Source organism: Dryobates pubescens, chromosome 32, assembly GCF_014839835.1.
Source record: "Dryobates pubescens isolate bDryPub1 chromosome 32, bDryPub1.pri, whole genome shotgun sequence".
Lineage (NCBI taxonomy): Eukaryota > Metazoa > Chordata > Aves > Piciformes > Picidae > Dryobates > Dryobates pubescens.
Genome location: NC_071643.1, coordinates 8,723,986 through 8,751,127, shown reverse-complemented (window position 1 = coordinate 8,751,127; position 27,142 = coordinate 8,723,986). Strand labels below are relative to the sequence as shown.

Below are 27,142 nucleotides of genomic sequence, written 5' to 3'. Positions count from 1 at the left end.
TAGAATAGAAATTAAGTCCTATGACTGTAAGTAACCTCCAAAGAGCCTCCACAGTTCTGCTGAAATAAATCAGTCTCAAAGCAACACCTTTGAGTTGTGCAGAAATCAGAATCTTAAAGACTTGGGAGACAAAGGGCAATGCATAGCAGGTACAATAGTCTGTGCTTTTTCTGACTCTTGCATTTTCAGACTCAGACACAGTGAATTACTGCATGCCCTTGGTACAGCTATCATGAATTCATTTAAACAGTTATTCCACCCTGCCAAAAAAAGCTGCAAAACATATTGATTACATCATGCTGAATGTGCACTCAATGTAGAGGTCATCTTCAGAAGGAAAAAAACACCATAAAAGAAATCAATGTCTCATATGTAATGTATGAGAGTTGAGTTGCCACAGTTTGCAAAACTTTCCTGTTTGTGAGGAGAACTAACTAAAAGCTACAGCTTGCTTCTCTCTGCTTGTTCCTCTTAAACTAAGAATAAGCAAAATTTTCTGGTTTGTCTTGTTTTGTGCTGGGTTTTTTCCACTAAATGAAGCATCCAGTCCTTTCTATTTTGCTTTATCTTCTGTAATTTAATCTGCTTCATTCCTGGTTTCTCTCTCTCTGAACAACAAAACAACAGCTCGCTAGCAACTGGTATTTGTTGTCTCCTTACATAGGCCTTGGCAGTTTGAACTTGTTCTTCCTATAGGAATTGTTAAGAATCAAGGATTGCAAGATTTTTAAATCATCACTGAATTGCAGCTAAAGGTCTTCAATTTACATCAGCTTCTAGCTTTCTATTACTCAGAAGTTTCATTACTCAATCCAAAGAGTGGGGCCAAGTAACAAGTGCACAGAGAAAAGAGGAAAAGAGGAAAAAGGAATAGCCAGAGGAAAAAGGAAAAGAAATAAAGGAGGGAAGGAGAGAGGGGTCAAAGAAATGAGAAAGAAGAGAAAGAGAGGAAAAAAAGGAAAAATGGCAGGGAAATAAGCACAGCTTACATTAGTTGTGGGATCATTTTCATTTTCAGTCACACAGGCCTGGAGATTCAAAGTAAGGGATTTGCAAGTTATCAGGATCCTCTTTGCAGGCTTTTCTTCAAATGGCTTGATCGCCAAGTTTGTCCCTGGAAACTCCTTCTTCTGAGGATTCAATGACTGAAATAAGTTGGACAATTAGTTCCACATGAGAACAGCATGGCATTCCAAAACTAACTACATTTGTTAAAGGGCTTGACTATCACGGGAGCCCTTGAAGCCCTCAAAAGCTCACTGGTGTCTGCACATCATTGTAGCCTGGATTCGTAGATCAGGAAGCAAAACCAATTGCCTGAGGACATATGCAGTGTCAGAGGCATAATTATGGATCCAAGTTAGGTTTGTTATAGTTTTAGAAGAGATTTGTTTGTTCCTTGTTTACTTACTGCTCCTGAAACTGTAGCTTTAAATGCCCTCATATAGATTAAACAACCTTACATTTTCAGACTGTAACACCACTTCTAGGATTAGATTTCAGACTTTGCCTTCTTTTCTCCTTTCTTACATTCCCCACCTCTATTTCAGTTAGCTTAGTACTTTTAATAATGGCACTACAGTTGATTGACAAGTTGAAGTTTGACTATACTGATCCTGATTCTGCTTAAGCCTTCTTCTCAACTGAAATAGTTTCCAGTTAAATCACTGTCAAATGTACATCCAGTGCAACAAAAAATGGTCTTTGAATCATGAACTCTGACACTAAATTAGAAGCAAGTTTAAGATAAAAAGCTGCATTCCCTACATTTCCAGCTGCAATTTTTTTCCACATCACAGCTTTTTGTACCTTCCTACTTCTTTTTATATCCATTCTTGGTTTTGCAGTCAGATTCAGTGCAATTAAAAAACAAGAAAACACTGATCTTGTGATATTCCCAGTACAAGAGAAAGTTCTGCTCCTGTAATATTTTCTGTTTGCTTTAACAACTCCAAGCTTAGCTAGACCAGATGACTTCCACAGTCACTTCCACCTTCAACCTTGCTGTGATCAAATATGGATAGAATCTCAACAGAAATCTCTGTGGACTTGAGACAGCTCCCCTCACCCTTCAGAGCCAACATCTCAGGTGTACCTAGTTGCTTGCTGGACTCCAGACCACTTTGGTGCCTTAGCTAACCCAGTTAGCTCAGACCATCTGTGTTTTAAAACTGCTATGAACCTGAGGGGAAATTAAACAAATAAATAAATTCCCTTACTGCTATATCAGGATCCAAGGAGAAAAGATTTAGTCGCTCTGTGTTGCGAGAGGCTTTCACTGTTTCCTCTGTTTCTGTGATGTACTGTGGAGACAGATAATAAATTAGGAAAAAACCCCCAAACCAAAAGACAACACAAAACCAAACAGAAATCCACAGAGCTGTTAGACTTCCACAGGAATGATCAGTGTTTGCCTCGTAACAACACTTCTCCTTTCTGCAACAGTTAACTCCCTTTGAAGGTTATAAGACTGTCAGGCAGGGATTTTCAGGCTCTGATATACTTCTAAGGAACACCAAAATGGATGGAATTAAGAATCCATCCACTAAAGAATCTATTATGGAAGAGATCAGTGCTGGATCACTGCAGTAACATCCTTTTAGGGATTCCTGAGCCAAGGGAAAAAAAAAATCTCAGTCCTACAGAAACCCCTTGTATCAGAAGAAAGAGGGAAGTGCACATCAGCCTTACAGGTAGGCACACACACAACCTTCCTGGTTGCCCAACCAGCAACCATAGGTGGCATGGTACAGGATATACTCCTGGTCACATCCCATCCAATATTTCATGTTTTTCATAATACCATGACACTGTCAACACACATTAGGTAACAAGCTGAAGAAACACAGCAAGATGAAGAGCCCTGTGTTCGCTTTCCAACATGTCCCTCCTACAAGTTGGCTCACAGAAGCAAGTTCCACTGTGCCCCTGATCTACTAGTTTAGGTAGAGATGGGATGAGGAAATATAGCTGCTCTGGACTAGGGACAGGCCACAGATCCTTGCTGCAGCCAGGGCTGAAGAGCAAGGTGAGGGAACAGAAATTAACCACCTAAAGAGCAATATAAGCATTGCACAACATGCAGACCACCTATTTTAGCCTTGCAGGCCATCAGAGGTCTGTGAAACGTCTCCATTAATTAAACCAACAGAAACAGAGGAGATGTCCAGATGCTGCTGCTGTCCTTAAAACAAACTCAGTTACATTTTATCTAGTTGGTTGCTTTGTTTTCATTTTGGGTTTGAAAGGTTTGTTTGTTTGTATTTAATTCCAGGCGACTGCTTCAGATCTATGGACACAACCTGCAGGAAAACATGGACCAAATTCTGTCCCCACTTGCATCTGCAGCTTTCAGTGCAAATCTGTGAAAGAAGATCATCCTCAAAGACCATTTGAACACTGTCCTCAAACAGCATTCTGCTGTGTAGGCAGATAGTATCTACACCAGGTCACTGACAGAAGATCACAAACAGATCATACATTCATTCGGGAAAAAAAGCAGTGAAGTGTTTCCAATCCAGCTTTTCACCTAAAAGATTCTCAGCACAGTCTACAATTCTTTCATCCACATGCAGCAGCTGATGAGATCCAGAGGACAAAAGGCCTCCCCTGACACCACATGTATTTTCAATGAAATTACAGGAGGTGATGAGCAGTTCACTGCTCATTTCCCTCCAATTCACACAGGAAATCTTGGCTCTCCAAGGGCCAAGCTCTTCTGAAATGCAGTTTAAGAGAGGAAAGATTTCACAGACAGCTGCAGCAACCAGACCTTTACAGACTTCATAGGGCTAAATAAAACCACTCTAGGCAGCACATCCTTTCTTTCTATTCAGCTGGGTTTTCCTCTTTCAAACAAAACTGCTCATCATCCCTGTCACGACTCTAACAATCACAAGGGGCTGTGTATTTTCAAACCTTTCCCAGCACTAATGGTCACCTACAAGCAGACACTTTTCACCTAGCAGCAGACTTCCTGCTGAGCCTGTAAAGACAAATATAACACCCATTACTTTTGCAAAGTCTGGGTGCAAGGTGTTCTCTGAAGAATCAGTCTCTTCTTGAGAGCAGTCACAATTCACTGGAACCTCTGCAGGGTCTGGAAAAAACAAACCAAAAACAAACAGATGTTTCATATTATACTCACAATCACCACTGGGTTTAAGGAAATCTTTCCCCATGATACTTCTTTTTACTCCCTTTGGTATCATCACGGTAACAAGTGGAAGAGATATTAATGAAAGCCTCTGTCCTCCTCCACCTCATCTCCCATTGGTGCTCACTGGTCCTTATTTAAGCTTTCAAACAAGAGGCCTGTGTCTTCTCAGGGAGGGGTCTGACACAGACATCATACCTACAACAGAGACACCTTCCCTTGCTCTTTCCATCCCTTCCAAGACAGCACCAAGGGTTTATGTCTAGAAGATTCAGGACTCCCAGTAAAGGAAGTCTTCAGGGAGGCAGGCAGGACCTTGCCTTTTGGGAAGGGGCGGGATGCAGCCTGCACTCCACGAGATCTTCAGAGCACAGCCTATTCTTTGCTTTGTGAGTTCACTACGGTCCATTCTGCTTTCATTTGGACCCTCAGCCCATTACAGGCACTCAGGGCTCTTCTGCCAAGAAAGCATCACGCCTTTTGACAAGTCAACTCTGTAGCACATTCCTGCTGCTTGTTATTAGGGTTTTTACCAGCAAAGTCGTCTGCTTTCTGTTCCCCTTATGTCTTTGACCTTTTATGCACATATTTCTCCCTGTTTCATTGATTTCCCCCATGGGTGGGATTTTCAAAAGCACTTCTCTGATTCTGAAGTGCAATTCTTTTCTATTTCCAGATTATAAAAACATCTTTAGTTGTATAATGAGTATGTCATCCCTCCAAAACCAGACTATACTATCAACATCAGGCCTTCAAACAGGTCTGAACTTCCCCAGGATTCAGACCCATGTGGACTCAACACTTTGATTTAGCTGAGAGCACAAGCAGTGCAGATCTGTATTAAGGTTTCAAGTGTTTTCAGCCTCAGAACTTCAGCTGGGGTTCATCCAAACCAAACGGGGATTTATGATGTGGAGGAATGAGTTACTGCCGTGGAAAGAGCACAGTACAACAGAGCATCCAAGACTTTCTTCCACGGAGAAAGCATATTAATACACAAACTCACAAAAGCAAGAAACCAAAAGCCAGTAAAGCTTCCAAGGAAAAGATTTTTAAAGAAAACAAAACCTTGGAAAAAGAACTGATCTACCCTCTCTGCAGCACAAAATGCTTTAAAACCTTCAGACTCCCCAGGCACTGAAATACAAAGTACTACAATATCATTGACAGAGAGGACTGTATTTGACAAAGAGCTGTGTAAGCAAAGCCAAGCTGTGTTGCTCCATCTGACTTTGTGGGGAGCAGCTTTAACTCCCCCACAGTCTTTTGAAAATGATCTGTGAGGAATCATCTGACGTCCTCCAGGGACTGCCAAAAGACAGATGCTGCTTCGACAGGAATCGATTGGCACAGAATTCATCAGAGACTGAGGCGGTTAAAATGATTCAATAGTGAGATCTGAAAGTTCAATTTTTTTGCATTTGTTTAAAAATAAATTCCAATGCAAGAGACTGCTCATTCTTACCAAGTTTCAGATCAGTCAGATCTGCGCTTTTCCTCTCCTGAATGGTTCCCTCTGGATTTATTTGCAGGATTTTGTTGAGAGTGGAAATCCAGTCATCCATATCCTGTTCATTTTCAGCTGCCAGGACAAAGTATGTGAGGTCATTCATTTTCAACTCAAAGGCGTGTTTCCTAAGCCTGTTATTCTGTTGGGATGAGAGGAGAAAAAAAATTAAATAAAGAAATGCTAGAACCAGAAGAAGGTGCAGAAAAAGGCACCTGTATGATGGACTTGCATGTGACCACTGCTTAAAAAACAGCATTCCAGCAAAATTCAGAGGCTTTGAAGAAAATCCAAGCAATGTGATATTAGCAAAAACTTATTGTTGGGTGTTTGTGCATCTTGAACTCTTCTATGGACAAACATCTTCTATTTAGCCACAGAAATCTGAAACTATGGACAATCACACTTCAAACAGTAGGAAACACCTCACAAGTGGAATAATGAAAGATTTTGGATGGCAAAGAACAGCATTGCTACAAGTCATAGGGGTCTGAAGAGTGTGTCTTCAAAGCCTGAGTATCCTGCAGCACACCAGACACTCTAAAAGGTACTGAGCAGTGCTAAGCCATAGACACTTGCTCAGTGAAAAAGCAAATGAGTTCACCCAATCCAAAATCTCAAGTAAGAGAAGTCAGCTTGGGTTCCTGTAACCTGTTAGTTTGACTGCCTGCACCAATTTAAAGAGCAGAACTAATGGTGTTTTCACTTCATGAAGCTGCTAATGAGACCACTATTTCATAGTGCATGTGTTCTTCTGCTTGACTTTTTAATGCTCTGACACCCGACAACACAATGAAATAAACTGGAACTTACCTGTACAACTCCTGTGCAAGAATCCAGGAAAATACATCCCTTTGGCTCCTTTGATATTTTCTCATCCTTATAAAAATTCATAATATAGGAGTTATCTGACAACTGGGTTAGCTGGAAGTAGCGCTTTTTGAAGGACTGAAGAGAAAGGGGGGAAAAAAAGTCTGATAATTGTTGTGCTGCAGATTGTTTACACTTTATTCACGGGTCTTAAGCAACAGGCAACTCCCAGCTGCACTTCAGTCATGCCATTTTGCAGGTAAGTGCAAAATCACTTTCATTTCCCTTAATACTATCATTTAAACCCATTTAAAACAGCTAAATGACAATGGTAAACAAATTTGCCTCTGGGGGGGATATAAATCCACGTGGAATAAAGAACAAAGTCCCTTACCCGCACGGTGATGCTATTGTTTACAGTGCTGTTGAAATTCCCTTTATAAAGCCAGCCAGACTTGTAAACTCCTGCTGATAACCCTCCTCCTCCTCCTCCACCACCACCTTTTGAAGATGAGTGGGACGTTGTATCCTGTGTGAAAGACATGATTAATATTGCATGGATTTGCTTTCTGAATTCTAAGAGGGGGAAAAAACCCCCACCACCCTAATGTGTGAGTATCTGCTTGACAGCAAATAATCATCCTTTCACTCCTTTGTAAATAAGAGGTTATTAATACGCCCGCTGTGCATGTGATGACAGAAGAGACAAAGCTGCTCTCCTGACTTCAGAGTTATTTAAAATATGAAATATTTTATAGGAGATAACAAGCCTCAATTATCATTCTTTATTTTATATTAAAGCACTATAAAGCATTTTATATTAAAGCACTCTTCCCCTGGGGAAAAAATACCCCACCAGAAAGCGGAATAAATACATACTTCATCCTTATCCACATCTTCGTGGTCGATTTCAAAGGAATGTGATGGCAGTTTCTCTGGTCTATATTCATTTCTGGGAATGCAGGAAAAATAGCTTTCATTTATTAGTTTGAAATAATTATGCACCTCTTATTTCAGGGAACTATCCCGAGCCGCCACAACACCTTCAGCACACCTACTGCAGTGACGTTCCATTGCAGTGTCCCACTACCTCCTTTACAAAGCATTCTAGTTTCAAAACACTGCTTCTTTTCTTAAGCCATATATATACACACACACACTTTCTTCCCCCCCAATAGTATGAAATTGCAACAGTTCTATGCAAACAATGAAACACCACTTGTACTGTTCACTGCTCTTCCACCACAAAAGGCAACAAACCCCAAACCATTTCCAGACTTAACCCCTTTAAGGCTGTCACCCAAAATTAGCATGAACCCTTTAATAGCTTTTTCCAACCGAGAACATTAGACAGTTCAGCTTAAAGCTGCCACATTTCTTCTGTATTTGAAGACACATTTTCCTACTCAACAGGATGAACTCAGCCTTAAAGCACTTTCTAAAAATACAGGGATGTCTTTTTGCTGAGGGACCATTTAAAATCTTCATATTGTGGACTTGAAACCAATCTTCAATATGAGAAAGCCAAGCATCTGACTGCGCACATGAGTAACAGCAAATACACAATTCAAAGCCGCCCCTTCCAACCCAAACTAATCTATGATTCTATGTTCCAAGTTTTCTACAAACAACAACAAAAACCTTGCTAGTGACCATTTCTGTTCCCAGACACATGGTCACCACAGCACACACTAAGCAAGCCCTGCTCTTCCCCTACCCTTCCCCTTGCTCAAGAAGCATGAACATACCAGCACAAAGCATCAAAAATGATGCAAAATGGGGTAGTGAGAGCTCAGAGAGAGGAATTTCAGGGGCTGAGAGACCTGAGAAAAACCTCAAAAAAGGAACACAGAGTATAACTAAAGCAACTGCTAAACATTTTGGTCATGTTTTTGTGCACATTGCTGGGCCCTTCCCCAGTGCCATAACACTACTTTGGTGGAACTGCACCATGCACAGAGAAATATGAAATTATGCAGCTGTGCTGAAGGCTGTTGCAATTTGTGTGTTTCCAAACTGGAAATCCCATGGGAAGGTTTCATACACAGTCAGGGAATGAAGTACTTCAGCTACAGTTAGGTCTGGTACTGTAAATGATGTCCCTTTCTTGTGACACAAAGCTACACCTAACACCCATCCAATCTTCCCTGATACAATGATTTCCTCTGAAGGAGTTGATATAACTACATGCTCAGATTTCTGAAACAACAAACTGTGGAAACTGGGCATCCAAAGCTATAAGCAGTGAGATCTGACACTACAAAAACCCATCAAATCACTTTTTAATCAGGAGATTTCACAACAATAGAATCATTAAGGTTGGAAAAGACCTCCAAGATCATCAAGTCCAACTGTTAAGAGAGCACTGTCAGGATGCCAGTGTATCATGGCCCTCAGCACCATCTCTACATACTTTTAAATCTCTCCAGGGATGGTGACTCCACCGTTTCCCTGAGCAGCCTGTTAAAATGCTTAACCACTATGTGAAGAAATGTCCAGGCTAATCCTCCCTTGGCACAGCTGAAGCCATTTCCTCTCATCCTATCACTTGTTAATTGGGAGAAGAGACCAACCCCCACTTTGCTCCTCCATCCTTTCAGAGTGCGTTGCAGAGAGCAAGAAGATTTTCCCTGAGCCTCCTGTTCTCCAGGCTGAACAACCTCAGTTCCCCCAGTGGCTCCTCAGAAGAGTTGTGCTCTAGCCCATTCACTAGCTTTGCTGCCCTTCTTTGGACACACCCTGCCACCTCAATGTCCTTCTTCTAGTGAAACCTGAAGGTAGCTTTGGGCATGACCTTCGCAACATGTATGTGCAAATCATGGTCCCTTGATGACGAAGAGGCCAGATATGATATGAAACCAGGTGGACTCCAGACCAACTCCGTTTAAGGTTATGCTGCATCAACTTAGAGAAAACAAAATACAGACACTCCTGGTATAACTTTCCTTCTGAAACATAACCAGAGCTGCAGCTACACAATTCTTGAGCACTGTGTTCTGATACAAGATAAAAATGTATCTCTTGTTTTGTTATAATCCTCTGTGCAAGGGGTAAAAAAAGGTGTGAGACATCATAACATCCCTGGGGCATGAACTCAGGAAAGCAGTTCATTTTAAGTACCATGTTAAAATATGCTTCACAGAAGAGTATGCACATAGCAGCTCAGGCATCCTTTTGTGCAGAGTAATGTCTGTCTGTCAAATACATATTTCATAAGAGTGAAGATGCTTAAGGTTAGACAGAAAACCGCTGTGATGCAAGCCGCCTTCTTGAGCACTAAATGCATTAAGGGTCTAAACCAATCAGGACATTGGGTACTTCAGAAAAGGCAGGCTTATAATCCCCTCTCAGCAAAACTGCTCTTAATGGCTTGTGGTACTACCACAGCCACTGTCTGTAAAGACAGCACCAGACAAGAGAGAACACAGATCTGAGGGCAAGCTGCAGCACAGACCGCTTTGGACACTGCATCTAAAGGGACCAGGAAAATCAGTTTATTGATTCCTGCATCTGTATGTTTAGTTAGCACTGGTTTCCATCCCACACGAGCTTAGAGTTCCTCTTCCTGTGTTCTGTGCACATAACAACTGTTTTTCATACAGTATCAATGATCTGAATGTTATGAATTCCAGTAAAGGAGTTAGTAACACAGCCCTGTTTAGGCACTCAGGGATTTCAAGGACATGGAGGTGCTGGAGTGTACCCAGAAAAGGGCAATGAAGTTTGTGGAGGGTCTGGAGCCCAAGACTCCTGGGAAGCAGCTTAGGGAACCAGGGTTTGTTCAGCCTGGAGAAAAGGAGGCTAAGGGAGACCTTTTCACCCTCTACAACTACCTAAATGGGGGCTGGAGAGAGGGGGAGGTCAGTTTCTTCTCCCAAGAAATAAGCAATAGGACAAGAGGAAATAGCCTCAAGTTGTACCAGGGGAGGCTTAATTTGGGCATTAGGAACAATTTCTTCCCCCAGAGTGTTGTCAAGCACTGGAACAGGCTGCCCAGGAAGTGGTGGAGTCTGAAGGGATTTAAAAGCCATGTAGATGCAGCGCTGAGAGACATGTTAGTGGTGACCTGGCAGTACTGAGTTAATGATTGGACTCTGGGATGTTAAATTTCTTTCCCAGCCAAAATGATTCTATCACTCATTAACTACTCCCTGAAACAGTTCTTAGATACAAACCTGTCAGAAACAGAAGCACAGGTAGAAACTTACACATGATGAACAGGCACCAATTTCTTAATTTCTTTCCACACAAATGCAGGAACTTGATCCTTCTCCTCCTAAAACCTTTATGCTCATTTTGACACCCTGCCTCCGAGCACAGATGGGATGCTCAGACACTTGCACCTTCCCGCGGCCCTTTATCACCACAGCTGAGCGCAATGCACCCAGTTCTGCACGGCACCGCTCATCGCTGAAATCCTACTCTGCTGTTACACAGGGTAGCTAAAAGTAGAACTAATCCCAGCTAAAGGTGAGTGACATTTATGCATTATTAAGGAAAAGGGAGAGCCAGCTTTCCTGTATCAACTGTGCTTTGAATACGCAAATACGCCTCGGAGCGTTTGAATCAGCACTAACAGTTTGTTGATACTGGTGAATTCTGCAGAGTCCTGAACTTTTGCTGAAGGACCTTTCTTCCCCTTTTTAAAAATGCAAGGCACTGTAAAACAAGCAGAGCACACGAGACAGAAGAGAGTGCAAATATGGGCAAAGCTCAGCAAAATGACACAAAGCTAGCAGGGAACAATGAAAAGAAAAAAAAGAAGAACTTCTGCTAGGGTCTTACTGCGGTAAGTGTCGGAAGTCCTCTGAATACTGCTCGTATTTGTAGTTCACAACATGCCACTGGGAATTGTAGTATTTACAAGCCTAAAGAGAAAAAACAAACAACAAGAGGATTACTACGACTGGTTAGAGCCAAGAATGGTAGAGAACTAGAAAGGACCCGAGGGAGTCCTTTGTTCTAGAAGGCAGAGATTCTTCTCTTTCATAGCTGGGTGCACAGCTCTTAAAGGAAAGCTATTCATATGTTTCCACATTTTGAAGCACAATTTCCCTTTTAAATCAACCACACTGAATCACTCATGATGGAGGAGAGGACTGATAGCAGTTTAACATGCTTTACTGATTCTCATCCGCTCTATAGGAAGCAAATTGTATCACTACTGCCTCAAAAGACATTGCACAGTTTAGGTCTGACTTTCTCCATGGACATTACTTACACATTTTTGTTTGCATCCTGCCTCATTGCTTTCTAACTACATTTGTCCTACTTCTTTTATTTCCCCTTGTTTCAGCAGAAGCTCTCTTCCTGTTCTGCTCTTAAGGATTGATACTCAACCTCCTAATAACACCCCAGAACGTATTAATAGGATTCATCATTTCTCACAAGTCTCATTTTCATTTCCACACTGAATTTGCTCAGTCATCATCTCCTTGCAGTTTTTCTTTCCTAAAAACACTCTTGCTACTTTTGCATTCCTCTGTTGAAATCATTATTAATATATCAATCTCACTTAAAGAAGAGAACCAGATCTGGATGAAAACCATACCAAAGGGCTTTGCTGTGCTGTCAAACAGACCAGAGGAACTGATTTATTTGATGCAGGACTTTGATCACTGCAATTGAAGACAGCACCACACTTTAAAAGGCCACAAGATCCATGAGATATCTACAGTTATTGCTAAGGCACACATCTACAATAAGAAAAATGACACACTGTCAGAATTCCCACTGATTCTTACTACAGAGTGTAAAACACAAACTGGGTAAAGATATGTCATATTCCTCCCCTGAAGTGTTCAAGGCCAGGTTAGATGGGGCTTTTGAGCAAGCTGGTCTAGTGGACTAGATGATCTCTAAGTCCCCTTCCAACCCAAAATATTCTATGAAATTTGTACAGTATGCTGAAGAATTTACCCTGTTAGGAAACAGGAGGCACATCAGGAAGGAAGATGGTGGAGATCTACAGCAGAAAAAGAAGCAGCAGCACTGAAAGGCATCTGAGGTGGGAACAGGGAAGAGAGTCTCACAGAAAGGCATGGGAAGGATTCCAGGAGGCAAAGAGAATGGAATAAAGGATAGATCAAAAATGTTTAAATACCAAAAGTACACAGAGAAAGTAGAAGAAAGGGCAACAAAGGGGTACAGAGATGAGATTATCAGTCTGTGGGAGCAGAAAGTGAGATAGGCTGAAAACTCAGTGGTGGTGCTTCCTGAATTACTCAGCACTGGTTTAACAGATTCCCCTTTCAAATCTCACGGAAGACATGTAGAATATGCAGCCATAAATTAATTCAGGAATTCATCTTGGGTGTGGTCACAGTCTTCTGTGACAGCTTTATTTGTTTTAGAGATGGAAAAGGCAGCATGGAAGTGAAGGGATATTTACAGGCGCTTCTCTCCCACCCTGACACTGAACTGAGCACAATGAAAGACAGTCAGCAGTGAACGCATCTCATGTACATCTAGCTTCTACATCTTGGTCTGATGCAAAACCTCATTATCCTACAGGATGCAGGGTAAACTGTGACCATCAGACAACATGAAATAACAACATATTCTCTGGGAATTAACATAATGCTATTGCACTGTGACTAACTGCACCTAGCAGGGTCAGGCCCAAAGCCTACCACTGACAACCATGTGGTCCTACACCACTCCAAAGTCATTTGCACTCTGCCTTTGAATAGAGAGAAACAGAACAACAATGAACCTGTTATGTGAATCTTCATACAACAACTTGGTCACTCTTGCAGTTGCATGATCAAAATTTTGGTTCAACTATTAGATAGTCACCTGGGCTCTGAGAATGCTCTTAGAGGATCCACATAGACCCTATACTCCATGAGGCCACGGACAGCTCCTTCAATGAATGTTGTGAGGATGTGCATAGACCCTCCAATTCACACTTCATTCAGTGTCTGCTTGGAAATATAAAGACCAACTGCATCTTCTATAGAAATGACCACTTCTTCCCTGTGGTACTTTCTTTATTTAGTAATCTCCTCAACAGATGCAATTAAAGTCCACAGAGAATTCTCAATGCAGGCTTTGATTGTGAGCATTATAGGCTGATGTGTTCAAAAGCACAGTTCTGAATAACATAGAGCAGGCCACAGTATTTTAATGTATAACTCTAAAGGTTTACTGTGCTCCTCTAAGAAAAAGCTAATCAAAACAAAACTCAAAGGGGACAAGAAGCACATTCAAGTATCAGTCACTGAATTCATACAAGGCAAGCCACAGCTAACACTGGTCTTGAATGAGCTTGTTGCTTCTATCCACAGCAACTAGATCTAGGTAAAAAACCACCCCAAACAGAACAGCATTTTCTCTTCACAATATCCCAATGACAACCCAAACCCTTTGGCTGACTCTAGTGGATTTTAATAATTTTATTTGTAATTAGAAGTTATTGCTGGAGCCTGAATTTTAGCAGTGAGGAGAAATACATGCAAACCTGACTTCTGAGGAGCCAGCAAAACATTTCTAGAGGCAGAGATTTCACCAAGAGGCCAGAGATGGTCCTGGCAAAGAGCAGAGGCATGAGTATAGGGGATGTGGAGTTTAAGGAGACTGTGGGGGAGAAGAAATACAGCTGGAGAAATGGATGCTTTGGGATGTGGAAGGCCTGGCACATTTCTCCTGCACTGTTGATCAGGCAGGCTGCACAGCCCACTCCCAAGGACTCTATCATATCCAGGCAATTTCTTTATTTCTTGTTGCCCAGCTGGTTTATTTTTTCCTTAGAGATCCAGACAGGCCTGTAAGCTTTTTCCACCTGTAGCTTCCTAGTTGTGGTTCTGGTGATGACAGGGTGATGGCTACCAAGTGAAAGAGCCACTTAAAATAAATAAATAAAAAAATACATATATTTACCCTGCAACACAAGTAACATTCTGGGGAGGGGAAAAAGAAAAGGGAATGGGAAGTGAAAGAAACATGAATGAAAAACACAATTTGGAATGTTTGAAAACAACTCCCCTGCATATATTATCACTAAGAGAGTGCTGGGTATGTGGTCTTCAGAAACACAGATGCACAGATGATCAAAGTACTTTGTGGAACAACTGGGCTCTTTGCAGTGAAAATGTCACCTCACTCACGCTTGAGGAGTGGCTGTTGCTGAAGTGGGAAGCAGGAGATGTTGAACAGTAGAGAAGGCCATGCAAGAGCTTGGAAGCTGAAGGCAAAGACCTTCCAGAGCTGATGTGGCCACAAAGCTGTAGGGGAAGCTGCAGAGATGGCTCTTTGCTTTGCCCTGTGATGGGAATAGGCATGACATTGCTCACAGAGCCTTCCAATTGCTTATCGAAGTAATATCTTTAGAATATACCTAACAATTAGGTATATGTTGGAGGGACTCAGACATTACTCAATCACAACATAAAGTATTTATTGTCTTTGCATCCTATAAAAGACACTTAGGGCATTTACTTATTCAAGTCTCCTTAATTTAATTTTCATTTTACAGTTTCAGCAGGAGAGACCAATCCCCACCTCAGACCAACCTCCTCTCAGGGAGTTGTAGAGAGCAAGGTCTCCCCTCAGCCTCCTTCTCTCCAGGCTAAACGACCCCAGATCCCTCAGCCACTCCTTAGAGGACTTGTGCTCTAGGCTCTTCACCAGCTTTTTTGTTCCTCTTTGGACATGTTTCAGCCCCTCATTGTCCTTCTTGAAGAGTAAGAAGGCCTCTCATCTCTCCAGGAGCACTGAATGCCAGCCTGGAACACCAGAGATTGCCGCTGGGTCAGAACAGATCTGTGCAATTGCTGCAGTGGACTACAACCACAGATCTTCACAGCACCCTGTACTCAGGTTTACTTTATTTTGGACTAGAAGCCATCCTTTTCCTGGGGACAAAGGGTTAATATATAGCTTTTGGGTTTGGGACAAAGTGGAATATACTCATTACTACTTTCAAAAAGGGTCTTACCCTGCTACTATTTTATGCACAGGCTTAGCTCTGTAGTACTGGTTTTTTCCATTGCTTTGCTCTCCTCTCCCCCTCCCCTCGGCTCACTGCTGTAGCAAAGGAAGCTAATAACATGTGCTCAATATGTATTTTACCAGGTTGTCAGCAGCTTCCCCTCATAATGCTCAGCTCTAACGATTCTGAGGCCCTGTGCATCACATTCCATTTTTAGACCCATCATTTTCTATGCAGAGCCATGAGCACAGTGCTGGCCTTGCAGCCTGTAGAACCTCAAAGAGCACACCCCAAAGTGCTGAAAGGGCAGCAAGGCTTCTGAAAAGGTAGGTAATGCCACAAACTGTGTTACCTCCCAAACCTCCTGTCAGATTAAGAAAGATGGCAAAGTTCAGGCAATCTGAGCTGGCAAGAAGGTTTTATTGCTCCTTCTAGACCTGCTGAAGAGAAATAGGGCCAGCCTGGAAAATGTCTTGTTCCATGTGATTCAACAGCTACCTTTTCTGTCTAATTTTAGATCTAATTTTTAATAATCTCTGTGTTTAGCTGCATCTGTCTTTTCCTCCACAAACTATCCTGCAGTTACAGTGCACAAGAAAGAGCCCACACTCATTCAAACCTGGCAGCCAGGTTTGAAAAACCCCAATCTGAGGGGAAAAGGCAGAGTACACACATATTAGAGACTAATAATAAGTCTCTAATTGGATTGAATTGGAATTAAATCCCTTACAGAAGCTGGTTGGAAATTTGATTCCAACGATCGGTTTTGGTAATGTAAATGCTCAGCTATAATGTACATCTCTAGTGAAAGACAGGGAAGGTTCAAGAAGGCATCTAAATTCCTTTGAACAGTGCAGCCAACACCTTCAGTGTCTTCCAGAATGGTAAAACCAGTGACTGTGGGGCAGCAGGAAGAGTCATCTTCTCCTAAAATCTGAGAGCAGGTATGAAAACACTGCAGCTATAGGCTTTTGTAAAGGTAGAGCAGGTACATAGAAGGCTGCAAAGATGATGAGGGGCCTGAAACATCTCTCTAATAAGGAAAGGCTGAGACCTGAGGCTGTTTAGAAGAAAAGACTGAGAGGGGAATCTTCTCATTGCTTATCAATATCTAAAGGAAGGGGAGGATCAAGAGGATGGTGGGCAGATTCTTTTCAGTGGTGCCCAGTGACAGGATAAGGGGCAACAGGCACAAATGAAAATAGGAGGTTCCACCTGAGTACAAGGGAAAACTTTATGGTGAGCGTGCTGGAGCACTAGACCAGGATTCCCAGAGAGGTTGTGGAGTCTTCTTCTCTGGAGAGATTCCAAACCTGACTGTACGGTGCAGTCCTGGGCAACCTGTTCTGGGTGACTTTTCTGTAGGAGGAGGGCTGGACTAAATGATTTGCAAAGGTCACTTCCAACACCCACCATGACAAGATTCTGTAATGACTCCTGGTGGAGCTCTAACAGCCATGGGAGAACAGACAATAAATATAAACTCTTACATATCCCTCACACTGCAACCACTCCTCAGATAGCTGTCACATACACCTCCAAATAAGACACATACCTTGTAATAACTCTAAGAGTCTAAACCAGTGTCAAATAGTTCTTGGTTTGGAAAGATACCAATATTTTCCAAGTACAAAGTGCATTCAGACCACCAGTGATTAACACTCATGTCAAAATACCAACATCAATATTGGTGGCTTAGCAGTGTCAGGGAATGCAGCTGGAAAATATGAGAGGCTAGTTCACCGTGTTTGCAATTTTTCTTGCTACAAACATCTCAGAACAAGCACCTGCAGATATGCTATCAGCCCTCCCCCTCATTCTTGCCTCCAAAATTCAAACCTTTATTGAGGTGATTCAAATCACCTCAATAATGAGAAAAGAAAAAAAGTTCATTGCAATCACAGAACAACTCTCCCAAACTCTTCAGTTCATTTCAAATTAAAGACTTTTACCTCTTTAACAAACAAATTTTCTGCTCTTTGTTCTGCATCTTCAGGTACAGAAGGATACAGCGTCCTGATTTCCAGTGAAATTGTGTCTGTCTGGCAAGAAACAACATAAAAAGGGAAATTAGTCACAGTGTCAGAGCAGCAGCTTTGTGTCATGAATAGGTTAAGAACCTGATGATTTTGGCTTGTGTTTTTCCATCTGTCATGCAGCCAATGCACAGGCATACCAACCACTACAGCCCAGCTCCTGCCCACACACGATACTCAGTGCTATCAGCTAAAGCATTAATCACAAGCTAGAGTGGTGCTCTGGGAATAAAGTTCTTCCAAGCAAACTTGCTACAGTCTGAGTTTTCTGATAAAAAGAAGTAATTAGCTCTTCCTTACATCCTCTCCCAGAAATACAGGCCAAATCCAACAGTATTATCAGCTTCCTCTGCTTCCCTTCTGCATCTCCTGCCTTTCAGCCAGGAATGTGAAGCAGATCTAAGCTTTGAGTCTTTGGAAAGAGAAGAGAAGCAGGGCAGCTTGATGGTCAGAAAGCAAGTGGAACCAGGCAACAGCTTCTCAGTGGGGCATTTCCATCTGCAGCTGCAGACAGCAGAGCAAGACTCCCATGGAACTCCTGATACGTCCTACAACCTTCTGTCAGACTCAACAGACACTGCCCAAATGAAGCCATAGTTTTTGAATGAGTTGCCTTGTCAGGCCCCACAGCTGGAAACCACAGAAAGAAGTGGACATCTAGCAGGTCTCCATGGGCAGTCAAGCTTCTCTTAGCTCTCACCAGGCCTATAAGAGGCCTGGGCTGCCAGCAGTGCTCCTCTCTGTGACCCAGGACCTCCATGCCAAGGTTAGGCAAGGCTGCCACTTTGCAAAAGCCATGGGAGGAGGTCTTGGGGCATTTTTAATTAATCCAGAGATCTGACTGACTCCTTTTCTTTGCTGTAAGAGAGGAAAACAAACAAACCCAAACCCCAGCAGACCCAATAATGCTCTCTGTTACAATGGAATAACCCCACCACTCAAGACAACAAAGGACTGAAGTCAAGACGAATCTGATCTCCCAAGCTCATTTTCTCTTCCTTTTCAGGAAGGCACATGATTTCCAGAGGAAGGTCTATGGCATACAATAATCCACAGTCTCAGACTAAAAAGGGATGTTTCTTTTCTACAAACCCAAGCACTCAAACTCTACATAACAATTGCCTGGGTATCACTGACTGCAGTTTTCCTTACGGCTTTCCTGGACCACTCTGATCCTCCCCACCCCATTCCATATAACTAATTATGAAATAAATGCATGTGTCCCTCAAATGTGATACAAACATCATGGGATTCCCCAAACATTTTGTGTTTCACCTGAATAGCTCAGGATACAATGTGATTAAAAGGCCTTTGATCCTATGAACAACAAATGCTGCCTTGTAGACACCACGAAGTAAAAAACCCTGGTTTCTTCTGTCAAACTAAGCGCAGTTTCCTAGATGTGGGTGCCTGGACTCTACCCAGCTGCCTTACCAAAGCCTGTGTGCAGGGGAGGTTTACACAATTGTTTGGGTTATGAGTAAAAGCAGATGAAGTATGAATTTTCAGGCCATATTTAGTAATAGTGAAGATGCCTGAATCCTTGATTGCGTAGGGACTTCCCAGCACTATCCACAGTCTCCAGAATGTGCTTCATTACTTTTACTTCACACGTACGTGACATTTTAAGTGTCTTTTTTGAAGTAGTCACACAAAGGAGCAATGCCTGAGCCCAGCTGAAAACCCATGGGTGCTCCTGAGGTCCATGACAGAGTTCTCCCTAGCAGCAGCCACAAAGCACACACACAATCCTTCCATGATATCATTGCCACTGATCAGCTGCTCTCTCCAGACCAAGGCAGGGTGGAGACCAAAGAGATGTGTGATGCACCCTATACCCCTCACTGGCCCTATGGGGATGATGACTAAGCTGCAGAGACCAACCACCTCTTCTGCTGGCCCATAACAAAATTTATCTGCTCCATGTATTACACAGAAGATACTCTCCACTTCATTGGTTTTTTTTAAAGACATATACTAAGATTTTTTTTAACCTAATTTAACACTTATAAAATTATCTAGTCATTTCAAATGGAAGAGACCTTTAAGATCATCAAGTCTAGTCATTCTTGCCAACCAGTATCAAAAACCCACCAATTAAGACAGCTAAAATTTGCCTTAATGGGGTCATTGTGCCTTATACAGCTTGTTAAAAAGAACACAACCGGCAACTCACTTTTAGTCTCACCAAGACTGCACTTGATGAAACAGTCATGCAAACCAGAAAGCAAAGCTGGCTGCCTTTGAGAGCTTGCCAAAGCATATCATAGGTTTCTTTACCTAGAATTGGGACATTGAAAATCTTGTGAATTGCTATATTTAAGCTTGTTTGCAAAAAGAACAAAGCACTTCCCTTCTGAGAACGCTCAACCACTGCACTGCAGAAGCCTCGCCACAAAATCACTTCCGGTCCATCGCCGACTGCTTCCAAAGTGAAACGCTCTTACAGGCAGATCAGGTAAACCTTGTCTTCACCAAAACCTTTTTACTTTGGAAAACAACTACATTTCAACCACAAAGCGCTTCTGAAATGGCCATTTAAAAAAAATAACACTAAAAAAGGGCTTTATTTAGACAATCCAGCATTTATAAATGGGCTTTGAATACAGCTTAATTTTGCAATGTTTGGGCAATCATAGCAATTGTCTGCTCAAATCAGAGGCAAACGATCTCATTTGTGCATGCAAACTGGGAGAATCAAATAATGCAGCTATCAGCCCAAACCATTAATTCTTCTGAATTATACTTTTAATCTATTTTGCATAATTACCCCCTATCCAACAAGGATTTCTGGCATTTATGTCCCATTCGCTCAACCTGATGGCCCCATGTGTTAGATTACTGATAAGGTGCAGTTTAATTAAGGCCTTTGCTTGCTACATCCACTTTCTACAGTGAAAGCCACAAGTTAATATTGCTCTTTATCAACAATTGATTAGGAGTGTTTTCAGACAGTGTCTATGTCCCAGCGACACAGTGAGTTTAGCGTCTGAAAATGTAGCTCAAACTCCATTAGCTACTTCAAACATTTCAGACCGCTTTTAGCCTGAGCACATGTTGCTAGTGGTTAGGTCTTCAGACAGATGCATCAACCCCGATCATATTTACTTCCTGAAAAGGCAGCCCTTCTGAGAGCTAACCACACACAGGCAGAAATGTTGCTCTGTGTTAACAGGTAGGTTCCATCTGTCTAAAGAAAAGCTGCTCAGCCCCATTTTCATCTGGGTATAGGACATTTACTTAACGTGACGAAAACCTGCAAGGAGTTAGTCCATCCAATTTCAAAGCAAGATGAGGTGCAACTCTGCGGTACAAACGCCACCATGTAAATGCTGTTGCCAGGTCTCCAGATGGGCTGCTGGCTGCTGTGCTAGCACAGAGCTCAGTGAAGAGGTCAGAGTGTAGGGCAAAGAGAAGGGAAAGCAATCTCAAAGTATATTTAAAGGGCAGATTTTGCCCCATCACTCACCAAACAATGTTAGGTGTGAGAGGCAGTGCTTTGCCCACTCAGTGATTGCTTTGCTAACTGCTTTAGCTCTCTCTATTTAGAGCTGGAGCACATGCCTCCAACTCTAAATACCTCTCACTTTGCTGCTCCTCTTCCTTGCACATCAAGGATAGCCATATCCTATTACCCATGATAACAATGGACTTGATTCTTGCTTCTCTAAGGATAAGCAGACGCTGCCTATCACATGGGAAAGTGGGAGAGAAGTCATATGCTACACAAAGAACCCATGATCTCTTGACTGTAACTCTCTGATCTCATGAATAACAGACTGGTTTACAGGGTTATTTCCAAGGAAGATCCAAGTCCTGCTCTTAGAGCTGTCCCTGTGGCACACATGCTCTGCTTCATGTGAAGAGATAACATCATTATCTCTTCTTGCCATCTCCCTTTAAAGATTCATCTGATTCTATTGCCTCCGAACTAACAATGTTAGTCCCTGCACAACATCTAGGTAGCAGAGGTTTCACAGTCTTGACTCTTCCCTGTTCAGAGGTAAAAAATAGAAGCCTGGAAGCACCCAAATATGCACGGATGGAGACTGTCAGCACCACACAACTCATGTCTTATTTTAAGGCCTTTATGACACTTGGAAAGCACCTAGGTGGCCTCTCAAAAGCCCAAAGAGCCAGGAGAATGTCAGACTGAACTTCAACAGGTTTTGCATTACACAGGTGAAATTTGCCATCTTGTCTCAAATTTAGGCAAGGAATTATTATTTCTATGGCAGGTTCAAATCAGACATTCAACCATACTGATACAATTAGCTTAATAAAGTCCAAGTTCCACTTATCAAAGAGCTTTAAAAAACAGTATGTGGGGAGAGAAGGAGGAATAAATTTTCAGGACCCAGAGAGTTTTGCATGTTTTTATACCATATCAAACTGAAGTGTCTGTTAAAATACTTTCAGCTCTCTCTCCATGACAATTACATGTATCACCATATTGTTAACATGCTTAACCTCCACAGAAACAAAGGCATCAGCAAAGGCATGCTGAGTCTATTGCCATGATTCTATGCAAGACTTGAAATCCTGGAGAGATCTGAACAGACCTCTGGGGGCTCAGTGAATTTTCTAAGGGTGGTGACTTGAAAAAAAGGATTAAAAAATACTCATGATAGGCTATAGGAAGCATTCTCCTTGGATACATGGAAGGAACCTAGGAGCAGAAGTAGAAATAGATGACAATAAATCTGTGCAAGACTAAGATGTGAAAGGTTAAAGGTGAGAGAGAGACCAATCTGAGGGAGGCTGTCATGGCCTCGAGGAGAAAAGCGAGAAATAGGAATACCAGCTCTCCCAGGAGAGTGTGACCAGGTCTTGGGACAGAAGGTGAATGGATCATAGTAACACAAGAGTGAGGCTGCAAACTTATCAGCAATGCCATCAAGCATGTGTTTTCATGACAGCAACAGGAAGACACTCAACTCCCTCTTACTACCACCAAGAAGCACAGTGCAAGCTCATGCAGATGTGACAGGGAGCTCTGGTGAAGCTGCAGATCCTTCCTGCACACAATTGCTGTGCTGCTGCAGAAATGTCCAATAGCCATTAAGTCACAGCACAGCAACAGAAGGACAATTAGTTCGCAGGATCTGGATAGTGGGTGAAAAATGACCCTGAGCTGACATGCTTTTTCTCAAAGCTCAATTAGAGTTGGGGTAGGCAGAAGGAAAGTCAGCAAGCAACACACTGTTAGGAAAATAAGAAGGGGAAGTGATGTGAATCGATGTTTTGGGCTTTTTTAAAGGATTATTAAGCACGACTACAAAAAAGACTAAAGTATCTTTTCCCTGGCTGGAGTAAAAGCAGAGAATGCATCTTTGTAACATCTACATCTTGTATTCTTCTGTTGACACGCAGGGAGATGAAGGAGGACAGTCTACCATGTTCACATTGATTCACAGATTTCTTTGCTGCTCCACAGACTTCTCCTAAGATCCTGGAAATGACCCACAAAAGTCATGTAAGAACAACTGCCTTCACTGATCTTCCTATGGAGCAGCGTAGGAAATACTTAGCTTGCATATACAGTAAGAAAAAAAATGATGGAGTTTCTTTCTTTTCATTTGTAAGAAAAAATGTTTGGGATTGTTACAATTAGAAATAGTGAACATGGACAAAATAGAGAAGGAGAGAGCTAGGAAAACACTGATCTTTGTCTCCAAGGTGAACATCAGTCAGGAAATCCCAAATCCACTCTTCCTCCCCAAGAGCACAAGTCTAAACCCTAACAACCAGACACTCTGGAGGAGATGCAAAGAATTATTTGCTGCTGCTTTCAGGTTTTCTGTTGAGACCACGCCATCTGGATGCCCATCTCTAGGTTTTTATAGAAGTAAAATAATTTTATCTCAGTTTAATATGTCCAGAAGCTGCACGAAAACTGATGCTGCTGCTAATTAAATCATCTCCCTGTGTCAGCTTATATGACAGCAACAAGGAAATTCAAACTTTGCATTCAAAATTGCATTCAAAGAATAAAAGCAATTGTGAGACGAAACAAAGGACCAGACAGTAGAGCACCTCCAATGATAACTGATCCATATCCTGTGCCTGTGGTGAGTACTACAGCTCTAGAAGCAGGCAATCATTATTAAAAAGCACATTTTTTCTTATGTTCCCTTCCTCAGTTGACTCTTTGGGTAGGATTTCACTCTGCAGAGACTTTTTCCCATGGGATGTGCTAACAGACAGGGGCTGCACTGACATCGAGCCACGATGTCTGAGGAAACTGTAATCATTAGGAGTTAAACAGGAGTGTTCACCATTTCCTGGAGCATTATCACATTAAATAACACTCAGAGCCAGCCTGAGCTCCTCCTAATCCAGTCAGCCATGGATCTCTTCCTACTCAGATGGCTGACCCAGGCTTTGGTGCACAGGTGACATTTCAGCAAGGCTATAAATAGATGCTCTGCAGCTTAAAATCCTGTCTGCTCTGAGACCTCTGCAGCCCTGTCTGGGGGCACAGGCTCTGGTTACTGAGCTGAAGATAAGAAAGAGATGGGTTTATTGCAAGGATGTGACCCTACCAACCACTGCCTCTGCTCCTCTGTGAGTACAGACCACCTCTCTCCATAGGCACCTCTCTCATGTCTTAAGTCTTGTTCATCTTTTTGTTTTTAAATAGATTTCACAGAAGTGCATCAAAGCACATAACAAAGGAAACAAACTAGAAGTAGCTACTAAAAGCACATAACAAAGGAAACAAACTAGAAGTAGCTACTAAAAGGCAAGCAGCAGCTGCTTGAAATGAAATGAAAATAAGGATATGAAAATAAGGTTTGACAGACACAGGTCTTGAGCAGTAGGGACAGGATTCTTCCTTCACCCAAAGGGTTTGCTCCACTGACTTCAGCTCAGTTACTCTAAGTCAAGGGGCTCAGGGGCTTTGTGACAGCACACGGTGTGCCTAGTCGCCTTTGTAATGCTAAATTTCAATTTCATAAATCCACAAATGTGCAAAATGGATAAAGGAATTAACGATGAGGAGGAAACCTACTCTGCTTAGCTTTCTCTCACTCCCATGAGCATATTAAATCAGTTAATGCCACCAAGGAAATAGAGCCATTTAGTGAAACAAAGCAGTGGATTCGATTAAGTGGGCCACACTGGAGAGCAGCAGTGCTGTGAGCTGATGGGAAGAGCCCTCACACAGCAAATTGAAATGCATTTCCATTAGAGAATGCCTGCTCATCAAAACCTACATCTTTTACAGGGATTGGTTGATTTTGAAGATGCAGGCACTCTGCCAGTTTACTTGCCTGGCCACTTGCTTGCCCAGCTGCCCAAAGGCTGCCCTGGACTTCAGGTTCTCCATTTCTCTACAGCTTGCCAGCATTCCACCAAGAGAGCCTGCATTAGCACCCTTCACCTCTCGGGATGCCAGATACCAAACTTCACTGGAGAAGAACTGAAGACAACTTCAAAATCAAACAGAAATCAAGCCCATTTGGATTCAGTTTGTTCTAATAACAACAATGGCACAGCTTGGAAATACATCAGAGCTATCATCTAAAAAGGACTCTGAGGAGAAGGCTGGGAATCATAGGCTGATTCCAGCAGCCGTTAAAAAGCATAGGATCAGAAAGACTGGGTATAAGTTATGGAAGTGTGAACAAATTGGATCATAATAGTAGGGTGAGATTCCAGCACTGGCCAGACTACCCCTGTGTTGAGCAAACAGACAAATACATGGAATAATAGGTTTTCTTAGTTCCTGAGATATATTTAGGGACGATCAGATCTTTGAGCTTCATCCAAACCAGAACAGTAAATTCACTCATGTAACAAACGTCAGAGGCAAAACCAGAGTTAATCTGGTAGAAGTAAATCATTACACATAAATTAGGAACATCTTAGAGAGCCCCTGGGCAACTCCTGGCTTTCCCTCTAGCAATGAAGTTTCAATAAATAAATGAACAGATAAACCTATGCGAAAGAGTGACACACATTTGCCTTGTACTTACTGAAAAGTCATCGTCGGGGAATAATATCAGGTCCTTGAACTGGTTATCCCCAAGATTTTTTTCAATCTCTGTGATAACAGCTTCATAATCCAAAGGCTCCAAGAGTTTGGGTTTTTCCTGCTGTGAGAGAAAAAGGAAGGAAAAAAAAGATCAGGTAATGTCTCTGCACTCAAATTTACCTTCCACTCCCTTCAAAAACCAGGATCTGCTGCATTTTTCCTTTTTTGACACCCAAGTATGAACAACTTCTTCTCCTCCTCCCCATTCTTCCGAGCCTGATGCAGCTGAGCTCCTGTGGGAACAGTGGAAGCTGGGCTAGTTCTAACAGTCACTCTCCATCTGAAAACTCCAGAGCAACCTGCCAGTTCCTTACAAAGACCAAACCCATCATATTAACCTATGTGTCATTCTCAGGAATACTCTCTCCATAAGAACATGTATTTAGACAGATGGAAACAATTTGATCTGAATGTAGATATGACTTGGAGCTACTGTGTTTGAAAATAAGTGCCTTACTAATGTCTTCACTGTTTTACACCGTCCTGCCTCTTGAAGTGATGGTAGCTTGATAATGCCACCTCATTGTTTTACTTGGTATTAATTCAAGGTTTTACTCCTGGGAGAAACTATCTGCCACCCATTCCCATGGTTTCTCTTGTCAGTAATGGGATTAGGATCATCACAATAGTATGATTATTAGCCAGAACAAGGGTAAAGTAAGAAACCATCATAGGAACAGCCAATCAAAAGTAAAGTCACACAAGAAGCCCATCTGACACGCTAGAATACACTAAACGAAGAGTCATGTATTAGAGTGACAACATGTGCTTAATCCAAACACTTCAGCATCAGAGAAACTAATGAGAAAGGGCAGGAGAACTGCTGGAAGGGATGGAAATGCAGGTGGTGAGACAGAAAAAGGACACCAGTGCAAAACAAATGCAGAAATGCTTCTGCAGAACACTTTTTCAGTCTGATGCAATGGTGGACATCAAGTAAACTGTATTTTCCCACCACCCTTGCTCTGTGCTATCCAGAATAAGATTTTCCCTTTCCCTCTTCCCTAAACCAAACTGTGGTGTGAAGCAGAGCTTTCACATCTCTATAAACCAAAGTTCTCCAATGGGCCAGCTCATGATTCCCCATCAGATTTCATTATGTATGTCACTCACATATGGTTCATTTATACAGGTAATGGTCCAAATACACAAGTATCTCCCTCTTTGGGCTTCATTCTAGACTGTTCTGTTTTATTCAGTAATTACAGTCATCTCAGAGTTTCTCTCCAGCCCTTGTGAACACTGTTTCCCTTCTATACCAAGTTGAATACTCTTTGGTATCAGATGCATCTATGAAAAGTTTAATTAGGAATCAGTAACAGAGCCAAAAAAAACCCCTAGATCAAAACACAGGGACACACATGTTCCTAGAAAGCTACTCATCTGCTGAACATCTTGTGTGGGAATCAGACTCAGGACCTCTGCAGCAGGTAGCTTGCTCCAACCCCCTGGTCAAAGTAGGGCAAGTTGGGTCAGGCTGTGGGGGAACTTGTTCAGATGAGTCTTTAAAATCTCCAAGGACGGAGAGGACATTTAAAAAGTTGGAGCTGTTCCTTCAGCAGTTCAGTCTATTAACTGTCAGTTCAGTCATTTAACTCTTAGTCTCCTTTGTCAAGAGTTAATAAATGTCTAAAACTCCTTAATACTCAGCATCCAAAGG

General features: G+C 42.2%; 1 protein-coding gene across 3 annotated transcripts in view; it reads right to left on the bottom strand.

Moving 5' to 3' along the window:
* Positions 1–27,142, bottom strand: part of DOCK10 (dedicator of cytokinesis 10) — a 137,690-nt gene that overhangs the window by 57,789 nt on the left and 52,759 nt on the right. For all 3 annotated transcript variants that reach the window (XM_054175530.1, XM_009897584.2, XM_009897586.2), the window contains exons 2-11: positions 25,424–25,543; positions 17,358–17,447; positions 11,259–11,341; positions 7,353–7,425; positions 6,868–7,002; positions 6,477–6,611; positions 5,622–5,805; positions 4,014–4,099; positions 2,220–2,303; positions 990–1,145 (exon numbers count right to left, since the gene is read on the bottom strand). In XM_054175530.1, the coding sequence (XP_054031505.1) occupies positions 990–1,145; positions 2,220–2,303; positions 4,014–4,099; positions 5,622–5,805; positions 6,477–6,611; positions 6,868–7,002; positions 7,353–7,425; positions 11,259–11,341; positions 17,358–17,447; positions 25,424–25,543 (1,146 nt within the window). The remainder of the gene's footprint in view (positions 1–989; positions 1,146–2,219; positions 2,304–4,013; positions 4,100–5,621; positions 5,806–6,476; positions 6,612–6,867; positions 7,003–7,352; positions 7,426–11,258; positions 11,342–17,357; positions 17,448–25,423; positions 25,544–27,142) is intronic.